This window comes from Balaenoptera physalus (genome assembly GCF_965194825.1).
Source record: "Balaenoptera physalus genome assembly, chromosome: 12".
NCBI classification, from domain to species: Eukaryota; Metazoa; Chordata; class Mammalia; order Artiodactyla; family Balaenopteridae; genus Balaenoptera; species Balaenoptera physalus.
In genome coordinates, this window is record NC_138897.1 from 79791613 (window position 1) to 79815381 (window position 23769).

The 23769-nt window shown below is 41.0% G+C and overlaps 1 protein-coding gene across 1 annotated transcript; it reads left to right on the forward strand.

The window, feature by feature from the left end:
* Window positions 1–5221: 5221 nt before the first annotated feature.
* On the forward strand, window positions 5222–7696 carry LOC309639483 (zinc finger and SCAN domain-containing protein 4-like). The gene is made up of 3 exons (XM_082416712.1): window positions 5222–5793; window positions 5918–6083; window positions 6176–7696. Exons 1-3 carry the CDS (start codon window positions 5398–5400, stop codon window positions 6931–6933), a joined length of 1320 nt encoding a protein of 439 aa, XP_082272838.1. The 5' UTR covers window positions 5222–5397; the 3' UTR covers window positions 6934–7696.
* The last annotated feature ends 16073 nt before the right edge of the window (window positions 7697–23769 follow it).

Sequence of the window (23769 nt, forward strand, 5' to 3'; positions counted from 1 at the left end):
CCCAAATTGAGGCAGTGGACTTTGGGAGCAACGATATACATATTTTTTTCCTTTTTCTCTTTTTGTGTGTATGTGTATGCTTCTTTGTGTGATTTTGTCTGTATAGCTTTGTTTTACCATTTGTCCTAGGGTTCTGTCTGTCCGGTTTTTTTTTGTTTTTCTTTTTCAGTACAGTTTTTAGCACTTGTTATCATTGGTGGATTTGTTTTTTGGTTTGGCTGCTCTCTTCTTTCTTTTTTAATTTTTTTCTTTTTTTAAATTACTTTTAAATTATTTAATTTTAAATTATTTTTTATTTTAATAACTTTATTTTATTTATTTATTTATTTTTCTATCTTTTTTTCTCCTTTTTCTTCTAAGCCGTGTGGCTGACAGGGTCTTGGTACTCCGGCCGGGTGTCAGGCCTGTGCCTCTGAGGTGGGAGAGCCGATTTCAGGACATTGGTCCACCAGAGACTTCCCAGCTCCACGTAATATCAGATGGCGAAAGCTCTCCCAGAGAACTCCATCTCAACGCTAAGACTCAGCTCCACTCAATGACCAGCAAGCTCCAGTGCTGGGCACCCCATGCCAAACAACTAGCAAGACAGGAACACAACCCCACCCATTAGCAGAGAGGCTGCCTAAAATCATAATAAGGTCACAGACACCCCAAAACACACCACCAGACACGGTCCTGCCCTCCAGAAAGACAAGATCCAGCCTCATCCACCAGAACACAGGCACCAGTCCCCTCCACCAGGAAGCCTACACAACCCACGGAACCAACCTTAGCCACCGGGGACAGACACCAAAAACAATGGGAACTACGAACCTGCAGCCTGCGAAAAGGAGACCCCAAACACAATAAGTTAAGCAAAATGAGAAGACAAAGAAACACACAGCAGATGAAGGAGCACGGTAAAAACCCACCAGACCAAACAAATGAAGAGAAAATAGGCAGTCTACCTGAAAAAGAATTCAGAATAATGATAGTAAAGATGATCCAGAATCTTGGAAATAGAATGGAGAAAATACAAGAAACATTTAACAAAGACCTAGAAGAACTAAAGAGTAAACAAACAATGATGAACAACACAATAAATGAAATTTAAAAATTCTCTAGAAGGAATCAATAGCAGAATAACTGAGCAGAAGACCAGATAAGTGACCTGGAAGATAAAATAGTGGAAATAACTACTGCAGAGCAGAATAAAGAAAAAAGAATGAAAAGAAATGAGGACAGTCTCAGAGACCTCTGGGACAACATTAAACACACCAACATCTGAATTATAGGGGTCTCAGAAGAAGAAGAGAAAAAGAAAGGGACTGAGAAAATATTTGAAGAGATTATAGTTGAAAACTTCCCTAATATGGGAAAGGAAATAGTTAATCAAGTCCAGGAAGCACAGAGTCCCATACAGGAAGAATCCAAGGAGAAACACACCAAGACACATATTAATCAAACTATCAAAAATTAAATGCAAAGAAAAAATATTAAAAGCAGCAAGGGAAAAGCAACAAATAGCATACAAGGACATCCCCATAAGGTTAACAGCTGATCTTTCAGCAGAAACTCTGCAAGCCAGGAGGGGGTGACAGGACATGTTTAAAGTGATGAAAGGGAAAAATCTACAACCAAGATTACTCTACGCAGCAGGGATCTCATTCAGATTCGATGGAGAAATTAAAACCTTTACAGACAAGCAAGAGCTAAGAGAATTCAGCACCACCAAACCAGCTTTACAACAAATGCTAAAGGAACTCCTCTAGGCAGGAAACACAAGAGAAGGAAAAGACCTACCATAACAAACCCAAAACAAGAAAATGGGAATAGGAACATACATATCGATAATTACCTTAAATGTAAATGGATTAAATGCTCCAACCAAAAGACATAGACTGGCTGAATGGATACAAAAACAAGACCCGTATATATGCTGCCTACAAGAGACCCACTTCAGACCTAGGGACACATACAGACTGATAGTGAGGGGATGGAAAAAGATATTCCATGGAAATGGAAATCAAAAGAAAGCTGGAGTAGCAATTCTCATATCAGACAAAATAGACTTTTTTTTTTTAACATCTTTATTGGAGTATAATTGCTTTACAATGGTGTGTTAGTTTCTGCTTTATAACAAAGAGAATCAGTTTTTGGTCACAAATACATATACATATGTTCCCATCTCTCTTCCCTCTTGCGTCTCCCTCCCTCCCACCCTCCCTATCCCACCCCTCTAGGTGGTCACAAAGCACCGAGCTGATCTCCCTGTGCTATGTGGCTGCTTCCCACTAGCTATCTATTTTACGTTTGGTAGTGTGTATATGTCCATGCCACTCTCTCACTTTGTCACAGCTTACCCTTCCCCCTCCCCATATCCTCAAGTCCATTCTCTAGTAGGAAATAGACTTTAAAATAAAGACTATTACAAGAGACAAAGAAGGACACTACATAATGATCAAGGGATCAATCCAAGAAGATATAACAATTGTAAATATTTATGCACCCAACATAGGAGCACCTCAATACATAAGGCAAATGCGAACAGCCATAAAAGGGGAAATCGACAGTAACACAATCATAGTAAGGGACTTTAACACCCCACTGTCACCAATGGACAGATCTTCCAAAATGAAAATAAATAAGGGAAGACAAGTTTTAAATGATACATTCAAACAAGCTTTAAATGATACATTTAAAGACAAGCTTTAAATGATACATTAATTGATATTTATAGGACATGCCATCCAAAACCAACAGAATACACTTTCTTCTCAAGTGCTCATGGAACATTCTCCAGGATAGATCATATCCTGGGTCACAAATCAAGCCTTGGTAAATTTAAGAAAATTGAAATCGTATCAAGTATCTTTTCCGACCACCATGCTATGAGATTAGATATCAATTACAGGAAAAAAATCTGTAAAATGTACAAACACATGGAGGCTAAACAATACACTACTTAATAACCAAGAGATCATTGAAAAAATCAAAGAGGAGATCAAAAAATACCTAAAAACAAATGACAAAACACGATGACCCAAAACCTATGGGACACAGCAAAAGCAGTTCTAAGAGGGAAGTTTATAGCAATACAAGCCTACCTCAAGAAACAAGAAACATCTCAAATAAACAACCTAACCTTACACCTAAAGCAATTAGAGAAAGAAGAACAAAAAAACCCCAGAGTTAGCAGAAGGAAAGAAATCATAAAGATCAGATCAGAAATAAATGAAAAAGAAATGTAGGAAACAATAGCAAAGATCAATAAAACTAAAAGCTGGTTCTTTGAGAAGATAAACAAAATTGATAATCCATTAGCCAGACTCATCAAGAAAAAAAGCAAGAAGACTCAAATCAGTAGAATTAGAAATGAAAAAGGAGAAGTAACAACTGACACTGCAGAAATACAAAAGATCATGAGAGATTACTACAAGCAACTCTATGCCAATAAAATGGACAACCTGGAAGAAATGGACAAATTCTTAGAAAAGCACAACCTTCCAAGACTGAACCAGGAAGAAATAGGAAATATAAACAGACCAATCACAAGCACTGAAATTGAGACTGTGATTTAAAATCTTCCAACAAACAAAAACCAAGGACCAGATGGCTTCACAGGTGAATTCTATCAAACATTTAGAGAAGAGCTAACACCTATTCTTAAACTCTTCCAAAATATAGCAGAGGGAGGAACACTCCCAAACTCATTCTACGAGGCCACCATCACCCTGATACCAAAACCAGACAAAGATGTCACAAAGAAAGAAAACTACAGGCCAATATCACTGATGAACATAGATGCAAAAATCCTCAACAAAATACTAGCAAACAGAATCCAAGAGCAGATTAAAAGGATCATACACCATGATCAAGTGGGGTTTATCCCAGGAATGCAAGGATTCTTCAATATATGCAAATCAATCAATGTGATACACCATATTAACAAATTGAAGGAGAAAAACCATATGATCATCTCAATAGATGCAGAAAAAGCTTTTGACAAAATTCAACACCGATTTATGATAAAAACCCTCCAGAAAGTAGGCATAGAGGGAACTTACCTCAACATAATAAAGGCCATATATGACAAACCCACGCCAACATTGTTCTCAATGGTGAAAAACTGAACCATTTCCACTAAGATCAGGAACAAGGCAAGGTTGCCCACTCTCACCACTATTATTCAACATAGTTTTGGAAGTTTTAGCCACAGCAATCAGAGAAGAAAAAGAAATAAAAGGAATCCAAATCGGAAAAGAAGAAGTAAAGCTGTCACTGTTTGCAGATGACATGATACTATACATAGAGAATCTTAAAGATGCTACCAGAAAACTACTAGAGCTAATCAATGAATTTGGTAAAGTAGCAGGATACAAAACTAATGCACAGAAATCTCTTGCATTCCTATACACTAATGATACAAAATCTGAAAGAGAAGTTAAGGAAACACTCCCATTTACCATTGCAACAAAAAGAATAAAATACCTAGGAATAAACCTCCCTAAGGAGACAAAAGACCTGTATGCAGAAAACTATAAGACACTGATGAAAGAAATTAAAGATGATACAAACAGATGGAGACATATACCATGTTGTTGGATTGGAAGAATCAACATTGTGAAAATGACTACTACCCAAAGCAATCTACAGATTCAATGCAATCCCTATCAAACTGCCAAAGGCATTTTTCACAGAACTAGAACAAAAAATTTCACAATTTGTGTGGAAACACAAAAGACCCCGAATAGCCAAAGCAACCTTGAGAAAGAAAAACAGAGCTGGAGGAATCAGGCTCCCTGACCTCAGACTATACTACAAAGCTACAGTCATCAAGACAGTATGGTACTGGCACAAAAACAGAAATATAGATCAATGGAACAGGATAGAAAGCCCAGAGATAAACCCACGTACCTATGGTCACCTTATTTTTGATAAAGGAGACAAGAATATACAATGGAGAAAAGACAGCCTCTTCATAAGTGGCACTGGGAAAACTGGACTGCTACATGTTAAAGAATGAAATTAGAACACTCCCTAACACCATACACAAAAATAAACTCAAAAGGGATTAAAGACCTAAATGTAAGGCCAGACACTATAAAATTCTTAGAGGGAAACATAGGCAGAACACTCTATGACATAAATCACAGCAAGATCCTTTTTGACCCACCTCCTAGAGAAATGGAAATAAAAACAAAAAAAAAACAAATGGGCAGATGAACCCAGTTCAGAAAGTGAGTCACACAGAGAGTCCTCAACCTTCAGCTCAAGATTACCCAGTCTGAAGTTCAGTCTTCTGGAGGAGTTTGCAGTTCTTAAACATCCACCAGTTGTTGAAAGAGATCCCCCAAGAAACAAGTCAGCAGAGATTGAATCCCTGAAGTTGCGGCTCTCTGAGAATTCTTGTTAAGAATGGCTTTAGACCTCAGAATCTCCTTTCAAGATGAACCATCCAGGAAGGATCCTGGGTCAGATAATCTAGAGCTTAAACCCAGCCAAGGATCTGCCATCCAGGAGGGAGAGGGGATCTCTGAGTTCCGGAGCACTCAGCTGAGCTTATTTCAAAACAGCAATAACTCATGTGCAAGGCAGGAGCTGCAAAGACTCTATAAATTATTTCACTCATGGCTGCAGCCAGAAAAACACAGCAAGGATGAAATAATTTCTCGTTTGGTCCTGGAACAGTTTATGATCAATGGCCGCTGCGGTGACAGGTCCACTTTACAAGAGAAATGGAATGCAAGCGGCAGAAACCTGGAGAAATTCATGGAAGATCTGACCGATGATGGCATGAAGCCACCTGGCTTAGTAAGTAGAGGGTTCTGACCCCCAGGGTGAGGGGCATGGGAGTGTAAAGAATAAGTAGTCTGTTGGAGTTGCCTGGAAGTAGAGAAAGAAGTTATTATAGATAGTAATCAGGCTTTGTTCACAGGTCCACGTCCACATGCAGGGACAGGAAGCCCTCTTTTGTGAGAATATGCCCTTAAGAGAAGTCATTGTTCACTTCACAAAACAGTTGTCGACAGGAACTCCAGCAAGAGAGAACATGGGGACACCTTTCTGGACTCCTCAAGATACTTCCCTGGAAACAAGACAAAGTGAGTGGGGAAAGCCCAGGTACCAGAGGGATGATCTGTGTGGACTCTTTCTTGGGTATAACTTCACTGAGTCACTTTTTCCCCCGCTACAGAAAGTGAAGGTAAAGAAAATGGTGGCAACATTTCTTTGAAAACATGTCAAGTAAATGACCGTATTGCTAGTCCAAACAATCAAATACCTTTCCTACTCATTATCCAAGAAGAGAACAGTCCGAGGCCTGAAGAAGGAGGTGTTTGTTTGGAGAATCCACTCAGCTCCAGAAGAGCAGGTCCAGGCCCCTCCAGGTCCCAGGAAGGGTCCCTGAAAGGACCCTCCTATCAAGATGTCCTTGTGGAGATGGAACCAGGGTTTCTCTTCAAGCCAGACCAGGTCACCCTTGAGCCTGTTTCTACCCACCAGAGCACTGAGGGGAACTCTGCACGTGGGGAACACCAAGAAAGATTCCACGGAGCCCCAAAAGTATACAAATGTGAGACGTGTCCCAAGATCTTTAGGTATTCCTCTCGGTTAAAAGTTCACCAGAAAAGACACAATAATGAGAGGACATATATTTGTGCTGAGTGTGGCAAAGGCTTCTTCCAGGCATCAGACCTACATGTGCATCAGAGGATTCATGCAGGAGAGAAGCCTTTCATGTGCAGCATGTGTGAAATGGCCTTCAGCCACAAAACCAACCTTCGGGCTCACGAGAGAATCCACACGGGAGAGAAGCCCTATGTATGTTCCCTTTGCCCGAGACGCTTCCGCCAGTCCTCCACCTACCACCGCCACCTTAGGTTTCACCAGAAAATTGCCCTCAAAAGTGTTCCCTCCACGCTAAATGCTTCCTTGGCTATGGCCCCAATGTGATGTATAGAAATAATGTATGTGCGTATGTTTATTTCCATAGTACTGCTCTATAGAATATACTTTATAAAAATAATTAAAGGGCTTCCCTGGTGGTGCAGTGGTTGAGAATCTGCCTGCCAATGCAGGGGACATGGGCTCGAGCCCTGGTCTGGGAAGATCCCACATGCCGCGGAGCAGCTAGGCCCATGAGCCACAATTACTGAGCCTGCGCGTCTGGAGCCTGTGCTCCGCAACAAGAGAGGCCACGATAGTGAGAGGCCCACGCACCACGATGAAGAGTGGCCCCCGCTTGCCGCAACTAGAGAAAGCCCTCGCACAGAAACGAAGACCCAACACAAACCATAAATAAATAAATAAATACAAACTTAAAAAAATTTTGTTAAAAAAAATAATAATAATAATTAAAAAAAAAAAAAAGTGGCAACTTCCCTGGCGGTCCAGTGGTTAAGACTTCTCGCTTCCACTGCAGAGGGCACAGGTTCCATCCCTGGTCGGTGAACTAAGATCCCACATGCCTGGCAGCACGGCCAAAAATAATAATAATTAAATAAGATGAAAAATTAAAAAAGGAAAGAAAATAAATTTTAAAAGACAATTTAAAAAAAAGAATGTAATTTCCTGATTGTATTTTCCATTTATTGTTTCACCCCCCACCCCAAAAGAAAAAGTAAGTTTATGAAGAGCAGGGAATTTCTCAGTTTTGTTCACTAAAGTATCTCAGGTGCGTAGAAAAGCATCTGGCACATTTCAAATAACCAATAAATATCTGTTGAATAAATGAAAAAAAAAAAAAACAAAAAAAAACAAAAAAAACAAATGGGACCTAATGAAACTTAAAAGCTTTTGCACAGCAAAGGAAACCATAAACAAGACCAAAAGACAACCCTCAGAATGGGAGAAAATATTTGCAAATGAAGCAACTGACAAAGGATTAATCTCCAAGATTTACAAGCAGCTCATGCAGCTCAATATCAAGAAAACAAACAACCCAATCCAAAAATGGGCAGAAGACCTAAATAGACATTTCTCCAAAGAAGATATACAGATTGCCAACAAACACATGAAAGAATACTCAACATCACTAATCATTAGAGAAATGCAAATCAAAACTACATTGAGATATCACCTCACACCAGTCAGAATGGCCATCATCAAAAAATCTACAAACGGTAAATGCTGGAGAGGGTGTGTAGAAAAGGGAACCCTCTTGCACTGTTGGTGGGAATGTAAATTGATACAGCCACTATGGAGAACAATATGGAGGTTCCTTAAAAAACTACAAATAGAACTACCATACGATCCAGCAATCCCACTACTGGGCATATACCCAGAGAAAACCATAATTCAAAAAGAGTCATGTGGGGCTTCCCTGGTGGCGCAGTGGTTGAGAATCTGCCTGCCAATGCAGGGGACACGGGTTCGAGCCCTGGTCTGGGAAGATCCCACATGCCGCAGAGCAACTGGGCCCATGAGCCACAACTACTGAGCCTGAGCGTCTGGAGCCTCTGCTCCGCAACAAGAGAGGCCGCAATAGTGAGAGGCCCGCGCACCGCGATGAAGAGTGGCCCCCACTCGCCGCAACTGGAGAAAGCCCTCGCACAGAAACGAAGACCCAACACAGCCAAAAATAAACATAATAAATAAATAATAAATACAAAATTAAAAAAAAAAAAAAGTCATGTACCACAATGTTCATTGCAGCTCTATTTACAATAGTCAGGACATGGAAGCAACCTAAGTGTCCATCAACAGATGAATGGATAAAGAAGATGTGGCACATATATACAATGGAGTATTACTCAGCCATTAAAAAGAAATGAAATTGAGTTATTTGTAGTGAGGTGGATGGACCTAGAGTCTGTCATACAGAGTGAAGTAAGTTAGAAAGAGAAAAACAAATACCATATGCTACCACATATATATGGAATCTAAAAAAAAAAAAATGGTTCTGAAGAACCTAGTGGCAGGACAGGAATAAAAATGCAGATGTAGAGAATGGACTTGAGGACGTGGAGAGGGGGAAGGGTAAGCTGGGACGAAGTGAGAGAGTGGCATGGACTTATATACACTACCAAATGTAAAATAGATAGCTAGTGGGAAGCAGCCGCATAGCACAGGGAGATCAGCTCGGTGCTTTGTGACCACCTAGAGGGGTGGGATAGGGAGGGTGGGAGGGAGGGAGACGCAAGAGGGAAGAGAGATGGGGATATATGTATATGTATAGCTGATTCACTTTGTTATACAGCAGAAACTAACACAACAATGTAAAGGAATTACACTCCAATAAAGATGTTAACAAAAAAAAAAAGAAAAAAAGAAATGGCTGTTGTGCTGGGTGGGTGTAGAGTGGCATCTAGTGGAGAGGAAGAAAAAGTGACAAAGTGTCACAAGGATATTTGGAAGAGAATGTTTTCAAGGCTGGCAGAAAATCCAGGAAGGTGACTGGCACATGCTTGTGTCCCCAGCAGGGGAGGTAGACAAACTGCCCTCGGCAGCACTCAGGGCTCCCTCCCATGTGCCTGAGCCCCACGTACTAATGGAAGACTCCCCCCTCCCCCTCCCCAGGCCTCTCTGGGTGCTGGGTCTCTGGGTCCTGTGGGCTCAGAGGCTCATCTTCCCTGTTCTACTCCACCTGCCCCGTGTCCAGCTAAGGGCATTGCCTCCGCTGCCCCCAAGTCCCCAGCTCTCAGGATAATTAAGACCATGTACGTTAGCAATGTTCAAACACATTTTTCTGTTTCCACGTTTTGCTACTCCGAGTGCAGGAGCAATCTAAGGCCTGACTCCAACCTTTTGTTTTCCCTGTTTGTAAACAAATCAATTTTCTTTGTGGTCCTGACAGGTCATTGGTCTGTAACACCTTCATGTGACACAGTCAGGCAGGACCTCTGTAGGTTCAGATCACAATTTCACTGGAAGCAAAACCTGCAAAGTCTTCTTAAATAATGTATCACAAAGGCTTCCACTCTGTGAACACAGGAGGATATCTTTCCATTTATTTGTGTCTTCTGTATTTTGGTTTAGCAATGCTTTGTAGTTTGTGGGAGATGGGATATCTCTGCAGATGGCAATATGGGGACAGAGGTACCATTGCTGGACACCAGTAGGTGTCTATGGACAGAAGGAGGATGTGGAACTAAATGGAAGAGTATTTTTCATACTGTGTGAGAGGTGAGGCCTTAAGCAAAATAAAGAGGAACAATGAATCTCCAGATATCATGGAAGGAACTGGTCTGATTAATTTGACTGATTAAATTGTGCTTAATTTGTGAAATAACAGTTTTGTTTTCAAATTACAAACAACTTGAACATAATCTTACTGTTTTTCCCCACCTAAAAATGTATCATAAATTAAGTATCTTTTCTTTCTTTGTATACATTTTTTGTAAGACCGAATTTTGGTCCTATTTGATAATGATTTATCATGTGATTAGTAGACACAGAGAACAGACTTGTGGTTGCCAAGGGGTAGGGGGGTAAAGGAGGGATGGATTGGGAGTTTGGGATTAGCAGATGCAAACTATTATACATAGGATGGATAAACAAGGTCCTACTGTATAGCACAGGGAACTATATTCAATATTGTGTGATAAACCATAAAGGAAAAGAATATGAAAAAGAATGTGTGTGTGTATATATATATATATATATATATATATATATATATATATATGAACCACTTTTCCATACAGTAGAAATTAACACAACATTGTAAATCAACTATACTTCAACAAAATTAAAAAAAAATTTTTTTTATATATCAAAAAGAAATCATGTGATTAGATGACTCTTATAGATTCAATGTTTTAGCAATGGGAATAAAGACTCGGGGAGATGGTCTGTAAGAGGCCAGGTTAATTCTCAATGGTTGGATTAAATTGTATTGCATCTAGAAAGTAATCACCCGGTGTTTGCTTTTTGCTGGATCCTTCCGTCATTGTAAAGACAGAGCCCAGCGCTCCTGTATTATCTAATTAAGAAAAACTGAAAAAGACGCATCTCCAGCTAAAAACTGTGACCCGTGTTCTGTGAGGTGGGGGCTAAATTTCAAGTGTAAGAACAAAAGACAGTGGAAAGCATTTATCTCAGTATAAGAACAAGTTTATACAGAGTGCAGCCAGTGAGCTGGGCTTTCAGTTTTCGTGGAGCCAAATACACTCATCTCTGGGCTGAAAGGAGGGCATGTGGATGTCGCTGGAAGAGTGAAAACAACATAGGCTGGCTTTTTGTTTTTTTACCTTTTGGCCCCGCTACGCGGCATGGGGGATCTTAGTTCCCTGACCAGGGATCGAACCCACGGCTCCTGCATTGTGAGCGTGGACTCTTAACCACTGGACCGCCAGGGAAGTCCCTGTTTATTAATCCTGTAGATGTAACTTGTAGGGAATAGGAGGACCCTGATGACCGCGCTAATGGGCAAACGCACAGTATGTCCATGAGGTGGCGCGAGGAGCATATTCTGTGACCTGTGGAAGGATGTACGGTATTTGCGGTATTTGCCTGCGGTGCTCCCAGCAGCTGTGCTGGTGAGCATCCTGCGTGGCAGGGACGGCTGGGTGCTGAGACCAGGATGAAGGTAGTCATGGTTTGGGGGAAAGTTAACAGAGAGCAAGGAGCTGAAGTCTTAGAGCTATGACGGGGTAGGCCCGGCAGCTATTGCGTCCCTGCGGTGAATCCATGTATGGCCCTAAGCAAGATGCTGAAAGAGCACAGTCCCCAGCAGAGAGGTCCAGCAAGGCAGCAGTGTAACCAAGGAGACGCCAACTCCGGTGATGGAAGCAGCGGGTGGAACCTTCAGAGAATCAGCTCAGGACACGTGGGAACTGTGGGTGAGTGTCCACGATTCTGAGGCAGCCGGAGGAGGGTGGACGGGAGGCCAGGGGGTGAGGCGCTCCAGGCCCCACCTGCACAGAGCCAGGGGTGATCCAGGCAGTGGGTGGGCTGTGAGGTCGACACCTGGGGGCAGGAACATCAGACAGCAGGTGTGCCAATTTTTCAGATGCTGGTTACTACTATAATTAATTTTGTGAATGATGGAAATATTGATGACATCATCGCTTAAAATTCACGGTGGGTAACATTTGCTTTGTTTTACCAAGAGCCCAAATTGACCTTTTTTTTTTTTTTTTTTTAAATGACATTTTTTTTTTTTTAATTTTTATTTATTTATTTATTTACTTTTGGCTATGTTGGGTCTTCGTTTCTGTGCGAGGGCTTTCTCTAGTTGTGGCGAGCGGGGGCCACTCTTCATCGCGGTGCACGGGCCTCTCACTATCGCGGCCTCTCTTGTTGCGGAGCACAAGCTCCAGACGCGCGGGCTCAGTAGTTGTGGCTCACGGGCCTAGTTGCTCCGTGGCATGTGGGATCTTCCCAGACCAGGGCTCGAACCCGTGTCCCCTGCATTAGCAGGCAGATTCTCAACCACTGCGCCACCAGGGAAGCCCGGCCTTTTTTAGTCTTTTATATTATGTACATATTATTTTGATAATGTTATTTAAAAAATAAAATTTCCAAATTGTGTTACATTTTTAAACAATATTGAATATTTTTAAATTACATTTTCAGAAGTTTCTTTCCTGAGTGTTCACCAATTTCACCATGTATTGCTTTCGTCCAGTGTTTACTGATGTTGCTTTGACCTTGAGGAAGAAGTTTACATTATCAACAAAATTAAATCTAGACATTCTACGTCATTGTTGCATGTACATATATAATTATTACTGTATAAATACATATATAAGTATAATATAAATATAACATTAGATATATATATGTGTGTTTGTATATGTGTGTGTAAATATTTCATGCTTAATCTTTAGCCAGTGCAATAGTGGGTTTTAAAAAAAAAAACAACTCTCATTTTAACTTCACTTGATGGCTTTTTAAGATTTAAAAAGTTCATTATCACATAAATCATAATGTTTTGTTAGGTCAGTCTCCCAAGGCAATAGAAGTAAAAGCAAAAATAAACAAATGGGGCTTAATCAGACAAGTTTTTATACAGAAAAGGAAACCATAAACAAAATGAAAAGAAACCTACGGAATGGGAGAAAATATTTGCAAATGATGTGACTGACAAGGGATTAATTTCCAAAATATCCAAACAGCTCATACAACTCAATAACAAAAAAACAAACAACCCAATCAAAAAATGGGCAGAAGACCTAAATAGACATTTCTCCAAAGAAGACATACAGATGGCCAACTAGCACATGAAAAAATGCTCATGATCGCTAATTATTAGAGAAGTGCAAATCAAAACTACAGTGAGGTACCACCTCACACTGGTCAGAATGGCCATCATTAAAAAGTCTATAGATAACAAATGCTGCAGAAGGAGTGGAGAAAAGGGAACCCTCCTACACTGTTGGTGGGAATGTAAATTGGTGCAGCCACTATGGAGAACAGTTCGGAGGTTCCTCAAGAAAAACAGAATTGCCATATGATCCAGCAACCCCACTCCTGGGCATATATCTGGACAAAACTATAATTCAAAATGATACATGCACCCCAATGTTCATTGCAGCACTATTTACAATAGCCAAGACATGGAAACAACCTAAATGTCCATCAACAGATGAATGGATAAAGATGTGGTGTGTGTATACACATACACACACACACACAGCGGAATATTATTCAGTCACAAAAAAAGAATGAAATAATGCCATTTGCAGCAACATGGATGGACCTAGAGATTATCATACTAAATGAAGTAAGTCAGAAAGAGAAAGACAAATACTATATGCTATCACTTATATATGGAATCTAAACTATGACACAAATGAACTTATCTATGAAACAGAAACAGACTCACAGACAGAACGGACTTGTGGTTGCCAAGAGGGAGGTGTCGGGGAGGGATGGATTGGGAGTTTGGGATTAGCAGGTGCAAACTATTATACAGAGAATGGATAAACGACAAGGTCCTATTGTATAGCACAGGGAACTATATTCAATACCCTATGATAAGCCATAATGGAAAAGAATCTGAAAAAGAATATATGTATATGTATAACTGAATCACTTTGCTGTACAGCAGAAATTAACGCAACATTGTAAATCAACTATACTTCAATAAATTTTTTAAAAAAGATTTTAAAAGTTCAGTGTTGTTATTATTCACTCCATTGTTCATTCATGATATAAATTTTCACTTGCTTTAGCTACAGTACTTAGAAAATGTAGGTCCAGGAAGAAGAACGGATGGCATGTTTTCCAAATAATCATGTTGTATTGTGATCTAAAGTAAAGTGAGATGGAATCTGAAAATGTTTTATTGCGATCTGATTCTTTTCCTTGGCTTCGTTTCCAAGAAATGAGTAGAAAGAAGGAATCTTATTGTCTTGTTTTACCCCTTGATTAAATGTAAAAAAATTTAATGATCAAAAATAATGAAGCTGATTCTCTTTTTATAAATTTATTTATTTATTTATTTATTTTTGGCTGTGTTGGGTCTTCGTTTCTGTGCGAGGGCTTTCTCCAGTTGCGGCGAGCGGGGGCCACTCTTCATTGCGGTGCGCAGGCCTCTCACTGTCGCGGCCTCTCGTTGCGGAGCACAGGCTCCAGATGCGCAGGCTCAGCAGTTGTGGCTCACGGGCCCAGTTGCTCTGTGGCATGTGGGATCTTCCCAGACCAGGGCTCGAACCCGTGTCCCCTGCATTGGCAGGCAGATTCTCAACCACTGCACCACCAGGGAAGCCCCTGAAGCTGATTTTCAATATTTTTTAAACTCATAGAAATGAATAGTCCGTAAGGGCAGTTCACAAATTGCAATAATTATTTAATATCTTTAGAAATTACTGGGCACTCTCAATGCAATTTGATGGTGTGTGTCAAAGATCCTGCACAGGTGTTAGTGACAACTGCAGACCCTTTGAACATAGTAAATGACCCTTTGACTAATAAATCTGTGCTAAAATGAGCAGCAACCGTCAGGGGTCGTTATATCACCATTTACAAAGGGATGGGTACCTCCCTCTTCTGATGCAGGTTCCAGGACTCCATTCTACTTTCTGAACACCCACCACAGTCCAGGACTAAGGTGAAACCATCTCTGCTCAGTTCAGTAAACATATGTGTCTACTAAGACCTAAGACTTGACCCTGCCCTTACAAGATTATTTGAAATTACAGCAGTTTCAATTCATATGCAGCCAATGTTTTTCGGAGAAGATGCACCTACACTGCCCTCCCTTCTGCTTCAAAACCTGTAATTCCGGTTATAAGATAAATAAGTACAAGGGATGTAATATACAACATGATAGTTATAATGATCACAACTGCTGTATGGTATATATGAAAGGCGTTAAGAGAGTCAATCTTAAAGGTTCTTATGAACCCAGGAGGAAATCAGGCTGCTACCAGATGAAGGGGGTGCAGTCTCTGGCAGTCAAATGTACCAGCCCTTATACTTGGGCTTCCCGAAAACACTTCCTGTGCTTGTCCCTGGGGGAGGGGCCTCAGCCACCCAAGTCCAGGCATTTGCAGTAGTCCCTAGAGGGCGTGGAGATCCAGGCTGAAGGACTGTTCAGGGTGGGGCTGCTGAGATTATCAAAGATGGGGCAGGCAGACCACTCCGGCTTCCAGATCTGGGTCTTTCGCAACTTATCTGGGTGGCCACTTATTTATTTATTCAGATCAGGCCCTCCATTTCACTGAATTACATGTGTTTATTTCACGCCTCTGAGCCTTCACTCCATTTCTTTTAAAAGAAGCAGAGAAGGGCAAAATACAATGTCGCAGTTCTGCTTAATCCGGTGCAAGGCTTAAAAACCAGACTTTCCTCAATTTCCTCATTCGTTGAAATGGAGACGACATAAGGAAACCACTAGAACAGTAGCATGCCACGTCATTTAGGGGCTGAAACGTGACACTATTTAAGGACAGCTGACCCCTGTTAGGCCCTTAAAATACTGAGCACCTGGTTTGTGGTGACCCCGCCATCATTGAACGTTAATTGAGTAAGTTCGTTCCTTAAAGACGCATTTATACATTGCCGCCTACAGATGGCGCCAGAGACCGCGATCCGCGGCCTAGGGCCCAGAGCACTTTCTGGTCTGGCGCACAGGCTGCTGCTGGAACCCCACATGTCTCAGCCTTCGACCTTCTCACTCTCGCAGGACACACTAATCACGCACACGAGCCCCTCACCTCTCATTCACTCTCTCTCACACGCACTCGCACACTCTCACCTGTACCGTCTCTCTCTGATACATGCTCTAGAAGTTTCTCCCAATATAGAGCATTAAGTAGCCCTGGCAGATCCCATGGCCCGGAAGCCTAAAACACGTGCTCTGGCTCCTTGAGAGAACATATGCTGACCCTTTCAGCTGGCGCTTTGCAGGACTTCTCGTGCCCGTCACCCACAGCACCTCCAGGCCATCAGTGGGCCCAGTCCCCGTGACAACCATCCGGCTCCCCGTGGGTTTCCAAGAAGCTCCCACTGAGAAACTGCTTTCAGGTCTTTTGTCTCCTATTGACTGTCTCTCCAAATCTTTATCCTACTTTTAGGGATAATGCTTAAACAGTAAAATATTATTTAATTATTTTACTTAGTTTGCACACTTACGATTCCAAAGCCTGGGGCTGTCAGGAAGGGCTTCTGAGAGATGCCGTCTGAGCTGATGGGAGGCAAGGGGGGAAGCTGCCGAGGAGGAGAGGTAACAGGAGTTACAACCACTTCTTTACGGGCACTTTCTGTTTGTCAGATGTTTTCTCGGACTGTTACTGCTTCTCTAATCAGAGTATTACTGAGAAGGAAATGAAATCAGAGGTTTGAGGGTGGGGACTTAAGAGGAGATAGAAGAGCTGGGGCTGGAACCAGTCTCGCTGTCCAGCCGGGTACTCTTAACTTCTGGGCGTCCTCCTTTTCTGAGGCCTCTGCATCCTCAGAGGCCTATGGGGTGCCAGGAGATCCACTGCTAATGTTATAAAAGGAGATGAGGCCAAGATCCATCTCCAGGAAAATCCATGAAGGTCACTAGACCTGGGCTGCCCAGTACTGTAGCCACCAGCCCCATGTGGCTGCTGAGCACCTGAAATGTGTCTTATCTGAATTGAGATGTGCAGTGAGCGTAAAATGCTTCAAAACTAGATTTTGAAGACGTTATAAGAAAAGTGATTTCAACTATTTCATTTTGAGATCTTTTAAACATTGATGACTCATTGAAATAACATTTTGCCAAATAAAATTATTTTGACTTGGTTCCTTTCGCTCTAGTTTAATGTGGCTACTAGAAAATTTATAATTAGATATGTGGGTTACATTCTCCTGGACATCCTGGTCTAGACTCAGAGACCCTCCAACTTCCATCAGCTGGTCCAACTCGGCTGTGGCTCAGATCCCCAGCAGCAGCTGAGAGGTTGAATCAGTCAACGGGGGAAACTCGGTTCACCATGTGGTAGAGGACTCCAACCAGGATCTGATTAAGGAAAAAGAGCATCATCTCTCCAGCCTGGGTGCTGAAACCTAGTCCTGCCCACAGCTCCTGGAGCAGAGGGCCCAAGGGTCCCTAAGTGTACACACTAGGTCTGGGATTGAGCTGGCTTCGGCAACACTTGCTATATTAATAAATTACTCCATTCCCCAAACTTTGTTCTGTCATATTTGCCTTTTGTAGAAAACTGAGAAGCAAAAAAGAAATTACATAAGATTGGACTTGCCTCTCTACTAGATCCTCCTCTGGCCTCCAACTCCTTCTGAAGGTGATTCAGCTCTTGAGTGAGATCCACCTACAAGGGGCTTTTAATTTTTTAAATTTTTTAGAAGATTCTTAGTTACACATTTAATGAGACTTGTATAGGACTTGTACAGGGTAAAATCTGTAAAACTTTGCTGAAGGATGTGAAAATTGATTTTTTTATTGAAGTATAGTTAATTTACAATATTAGTTTCAGGTGTACAGCATACTGATTCCATATTTTTACAGATTATACTCCATTAAAAGCTATCTATTCTATACATAATAGTTTGTATTTCTTAATCCCTTAATCCCATACCCTCCTCCCTTCCCTCTCCCCACTGGTAACCACTAGTTTGTTTTCTATATTTTGAGCCTGTTTCTGATTTGCTATATACATTCATTTATATTATTGTTTAGTTCCACATATAAGTGATATAATACAGTATTTCTCTTTCTCTGTCTGACTTATTTAACTAAGCATAATAAATACCCTCTAGATCCATCCAATTGTTGCAAATGACAGAATTTCATTCTCTATGGCTGAGTAATATTCCATTGTATGTATATACCATATCTTCTATAAGGGGCTTTTTATACTGAAGGATCTCTTCCCACCCTATTCATACCAGGCCTCTTTAATCTGATTGTATTTTGATTTACTTCTAGCAAAAATGAGATTTTTACTAAAGACAAAGAAGTTACCACAAACATTCTTTATTGAAGTAAATTATCACAAGCATTTTTATTCAACATTTTAAATGAATTGCACGTGCATTAATTAATTACAATTCATTAATATTACTTCATATATATTTGTAAATATGTCATGCTTAATCTGTAAACCACACAATGGTAGGTAAAATTCTCATTTACTCTGACTCATACATTTTTAAGATTAAAACATTCAGCTTTGCTAATTAATATTGACCCTTCACTAATACCTGATGTAAATTCTCACTTCAGCTAAACTATTTAGAATATGTGGGTCCAGTTTGATGGACACACAACGTATTTGCTAAGGAATCACGTGGTACCAAGGGGAGGTGAGATGGGATTTGGCCGTGCTTAATTCCCATCCTATGAGATAGATTCTTCGTCTTGATTTTATTGTCAGTCAATGACTAGAAAGAAGATATTGCAAATTGCCACCTTGTTTTACTGTGCATTAAAATGTAAGAGTGAAGATGTAGCAAAAATCATGAAGCTGATTTGAAATAGTTTTGAGATTCAAAATATGAGGTCATAATGGCAGTTCATAAATTGTACATATTTTAAATATCCATATTACTGAACACTCAATGAAGTTTGAGAATTTGTTGTTGTTTTTAGACACTTCCCCACATATTTTGACCTTCTTTCTTCATATATAAAAAAACATGGACAGGTTTTAGTTCTTGAGTGACAGTTGCAGACATATTTAACATTTGATTAATGAAGTAATCATAAAAGGCTCCAGCCATCTCACAGCTACCCGCTAGGTGGCGCTATGTCAAAGTCTATGAAAGGATTTGGCTCTTCCCTGTTCTGATCCAGGTTTCCTGCCTCCTAGATTCTACTTTCTGAAATGCTCACCAGAAAGCAAGGACCCATCTGATCCTGTGACGGCTCAGTTTTGTAGACATTTCTGTCTCTTGATAAATAGGATATCCTGACTATCTGCTCCTCACAAGATTATTAAAAATTACAGCAGTTTAAATTCGTAGGTAAATGTTCAGCCTTCCTTCTTCCTGGAGACCTTTCACCCTGAGTGACATGGCAGAACTCCGCCGCACCCAATGCCTGGATCAGCTGTTCCTTCTTCTAGGAACCGTTCCTTTTGTCCCAAGACAAAACACTGCTTTATGTTGCTCTCCCAGGACAATTTATAAACATTTCTAATAGAATCTGTTACCATTTTTATCTGGATTGGTGTGGTCTTAAAAATTCTTTAATGAGACAAACTTAGTAGAAAGCTGAGTCTGTGGCCTTGATTTTGGATATGAAATACAAAGATATCCAGCAAAAAGTAGACAACAAACAATTACCGTTGGATTGACAGACAATTGTATGTAATAATTTGAAATCAATCTGACTTCCTTCATATTTTCTCCTGATTTTCATCCTCCCCACACTCTCCTGGTCCTCTAGGTGTCATCTAAAACAATAAAAGAACTCAGCTGGCCTCATACCTCCAGACCCTGAGTAAGGAACCCAGGTTAGCCAGAACAGACTTCTGACTTACAGAACTGTGTGATAATAGATGGCTATTGTGAAAGAGGAAAACAAATATCATATATTAACGCATACATGTGGAATCTAGAAAAATGGTTCAGATGAACCGGTTTGCAAGGCAGAAATAGAGACACAGATGTAGAGAACAAACGTACGGACACCAAGGGGGGAAAGTGGGGATGGTGGTGGGGGGATGAACTGGGAGATTGGGATTGACATATATACACTAATATGTATAAAATAGGTAACTAATAAGAACCTGCTGTATAAAAGATAAATAAATAACTAATCTCCTATTAAAAAATGGCTATTGTTTTAAGCTGAAAACAAAATTTGTGAATTAATAATATAATTTTATTCATTGATTAAGTGGGTGGTATTTATCCACTCATATTTATTTTATAACCCAGACAGACGTACTGTATGTTACTTTGTCCATTGTTTAATTCATTGAAGACGCCTAGAGAAGACAAGGCTTGTTTTCAAAGCTTGACCATGGTGTAAAAAATTAATAAAGGGAAACCTCAAGTAAATAGAGTTGGGAGACCAGAGGGGGAGCTCTCGTGCCCTGTGACCATAGCAGAGCCCAACAGGAAGAAGAAAGACTCCTCTTCTTTCCTGGCAAGACTCAGCCAGTGAAAAGCTGTGAACTCTTGACTAGAGCCCTCCCAACTTCTTTGTCCCCTCTATAAAAGCATTCTCCTTCCCTTGCCCCTTGGGGACTTACACAAAGCTCACCATGGTGGCCGACCCTGAACTGCAATTCTCTGCTGACCCCGAATAAACCTGTCTTTGCTGAAGAAATATCTGGTAGTCTATCTGTTTCAAGTTAACACTTTCAGAATATATAAATGCCAAGGTTTTCTGATTTAGAAAGTACCCATTTTGGCCAATTAGTTTCTATTTATTGTCTCCTCTGATGCTCATTTTTAAAAATCTGATTTTTTTTTTCTAAAGACGAGTTTATCTTTAAAACACATGTGGGGTTTTATTGTACCTAGAGATTTTACTGTGGGCTGGACTTTTAAAAACTGCAATAATAAACAAGTGCAGAGTTTTAAAAAATCATGAAGCTGTAGCAAGCAAACTTGACTGTACATCATACAAAGGAAACTGATATGAGTTGTGGTACAACAATGAGAAGGGGCAATATTAAGATTATATATGAATTATTTGTGATTTCCTGAGAAGTAAAGACCACACTTATCATTATTCTTGTGTATTTTCAAACATTTCCAAACTTGAAATGAACAAAGGAAAGCAAGTACAAAACACATAAGATGCCAACATTGAGAAACAGTGGTTACATTTGACTTTTAGGTTCATTCTACCATATATATTTCCCAGTCTCTGTGGGAGAGTGGAAACCTAACTTTGATGGGCACTAAATACCACACAGAGATGTCCTAATCACAGAGAAAAACCATTGCAAACTCAGGAATAACTCAATGCTCTGGAAGCACCCCATAGATCAACCCCACCTCAGCACCGAGAAACTCTCCTGCCTTTTGTTTCAGTGAAGCTGAGCCCAGACTGAGTCCTGGTCTTTCTCCCTTATTACAGTAGTCTTCAATATCATCTTCCTTCCCTATTTAACTCTTTTGGGTGCAATTTTTAAAATTAATTAAGTAAGTTATTTATTTATTTATTTATTTATTTATTTATTTATGGCTGCACTGGGTCTTCGTTGCTGTGCCTGGGCTTTCTCTAATTGTGGAGAGCAGGGGCTACTCTTCCTTGCGGTGCACAGGCTTCTCATTGCGGCGGTTTCTCTCCTTGCGGAGCACAGGCTTCTAGGCACGCGGGCTTCAGCAGTTGGGGCACGCGGGCTCAGTAGTTGTGGCGCACGGGCTTAGTTGCTCCGCGGCATGTGAGATCTTCCTGGACCAGGGCTTGAACCCGTGTCCCCTGCATTGGCAGGCGGATTCTTAAACACTGTGCCACCAGGGAAGTCCCTGGGTGCAATTTTTGCTTTGACGAAAGTAAAATGTATTACAGAAGTCTTACAGCAATATAGATTTTCTTACCCTTTGTTCTTTATGTTATAGTTGTCATATGTAATACCTCAGCATGAATTGAACTTGACCTTCTGAGATTGTGGTGTAATTTTTTCCTTCAAAAGTCATACTTATAGTAAAAGAATTTAAGAGGAGAAAACTAAGCTATCTCATTTATCCAGATGCTACCCCTTCTGTGGCTCTTTCTTTCTTCCTGAAGTTCCAACTTTAGGAACTCTTGTGTCATTTCACTTCAGCCTGAAGAAGTTCCTTTCCCATGATTTTGTATCTAGCCACCTGATAATTGACTATTTTGTCTTCTTTCATCTTCATCAGCCTTTGTTTTATTTTCATTTTTGTTTTGCCTTCAATCTTTAAGGATATCTTGGCTACATCAGTATCCTGCGGTGATAGTTTTCTTTCAGTAGTTTAAAGATATTATTCCGATCTCTTCTAGCCTCCGTTTTCAGATGAGAAATCACGTCTCGAAACTGATATTCTTTTACATTTAACTGACTGCATTCAAGGTTTTTCTTCCTCTTTGATTTTTAGCAGGTTGATAAAGATGTGTCAGGTTGAAGGTTTTCTGATTTTATTTGAGATGAATGCCAACCTCGGACACTCCTCAGGTTGTCAGAAATCACGAGTTGTCATTGCCTGTATCTACATGTGAGGTCACAGCCACTGGAGAGAGAAGATAATTTAGCAGGTAGACCGAATCCTTGGCCCAATCAGAGAAGGCACCCACATTTCCCATTTGCATTTAAGTTGGTTTATGTCTGCTCTTTCCACAGTCAATAAAACCTTTCCCCAGAAATCCTTCTTGAACTCCCAACGTAGGACCTAGGAACTGGGCCTAGATGAGATTTTTCAATACCCAACCTGAAGAAGTGGATTATTTCCTTATTTTCATAAATGAAAGTATAGCCTGGGGTATATATCTTGAACAGACTGTCCAATATATATTTCTGTGATGGAAATGATGTATATCTGTGCTGCCCAATATGGAGGCAACGAGCTCCATGTGGCTCTTGAGCCCTTGAAATATGACCACATTTCTCCTGCCACATGTAGAAATTCTAACATTTTGAAGATACTGAATTAAAAATCTATTATTTACATTGACTTCACCATTTTCATTTTCCTGGTGTGTTCATTAGAAAATTCAAAATTACATATGTGCCTGGCATTATGTATTTTTTGGTGAGCAGTGATCTAGAGGATGGAAATGTACGCCTCATTCGACTCCTTAAACTTAACCCCACTCTGGGGCAATGTCCCAGCCAGGCAGAAACTGCAGGTGGAGCTGGAGACCTTGAAAAGTTTGGCTATACTTCCAACCCAGCCCAAAGCCCAAGGATGATTCTAGACTTCCATTCTGACTCGTGCATTTCAGATCTTTCTGGGTTTGGACCTGGTATATATGTCCCTCCTAGCCCGCCCTGGCTTCCCCTTCAGTTGTCACCCCATCAGGATCTGGGTGGCTTAGGCACTTCTGGGTTTTTTTGGGGTTTTTTTTGTACTTCTGTTCTTAGCGGCTCTTCCCTCCAATGTTACCAGGCGGGAGGGCAGGCGGACGCACAGGCACTGATGCCGAAGCTGCCACCTCGGGCGGCGGCTGCTGAGCCAGGTACCCTGCTCTTCAGCTTTCCCGCTCTGGTGGCCGGGGACCCATCCTGTACAGTTAGAGCCGGCCGAGGGAGAAGGGGCAGCTGCCCTGCCAAGAAGCTCATCACCCTCAAGGCAAACACCTCCAACCCGCAGACCCTGGGAGATCTGGAAGCACCTATGCAGCCCCAGGTCCTCACGTGTCCTCCGCGCATGCGCCATCCCTCTGGAACCTTTGCGCGCACCTGTTCCTCATGGGCCCCGGGCACGCCCGCACATTCTTCGCTCACAGGTTCCAGAGCTGCGTCCTAGCAACAGGTCAAACAATGCGCACTT

Coding starts and splice junctions, on each gene's coding strand:
- LOC309639483 (XM_082416712.1), top strand. CDS start 5,398: ATGGCTTTAGACCTCAGAATCTCCTTTCAAGATGAACCATCCAGGAAG. Junction 5,794..5,917: donor GCATGAAGCCACCTGGCTTA/GTAAGTAGAGGG, acceptor CTTTGTTCACAG/GTCCACGTCCACATGCAGGG. Junction 6,084..6,175: donor TTCCCTGGAAACAAGACAAA/GTGAGTGGGGAA, acceptor CCCCCGCTACAG/AAAGTGAAGGTAAAGAAAAT.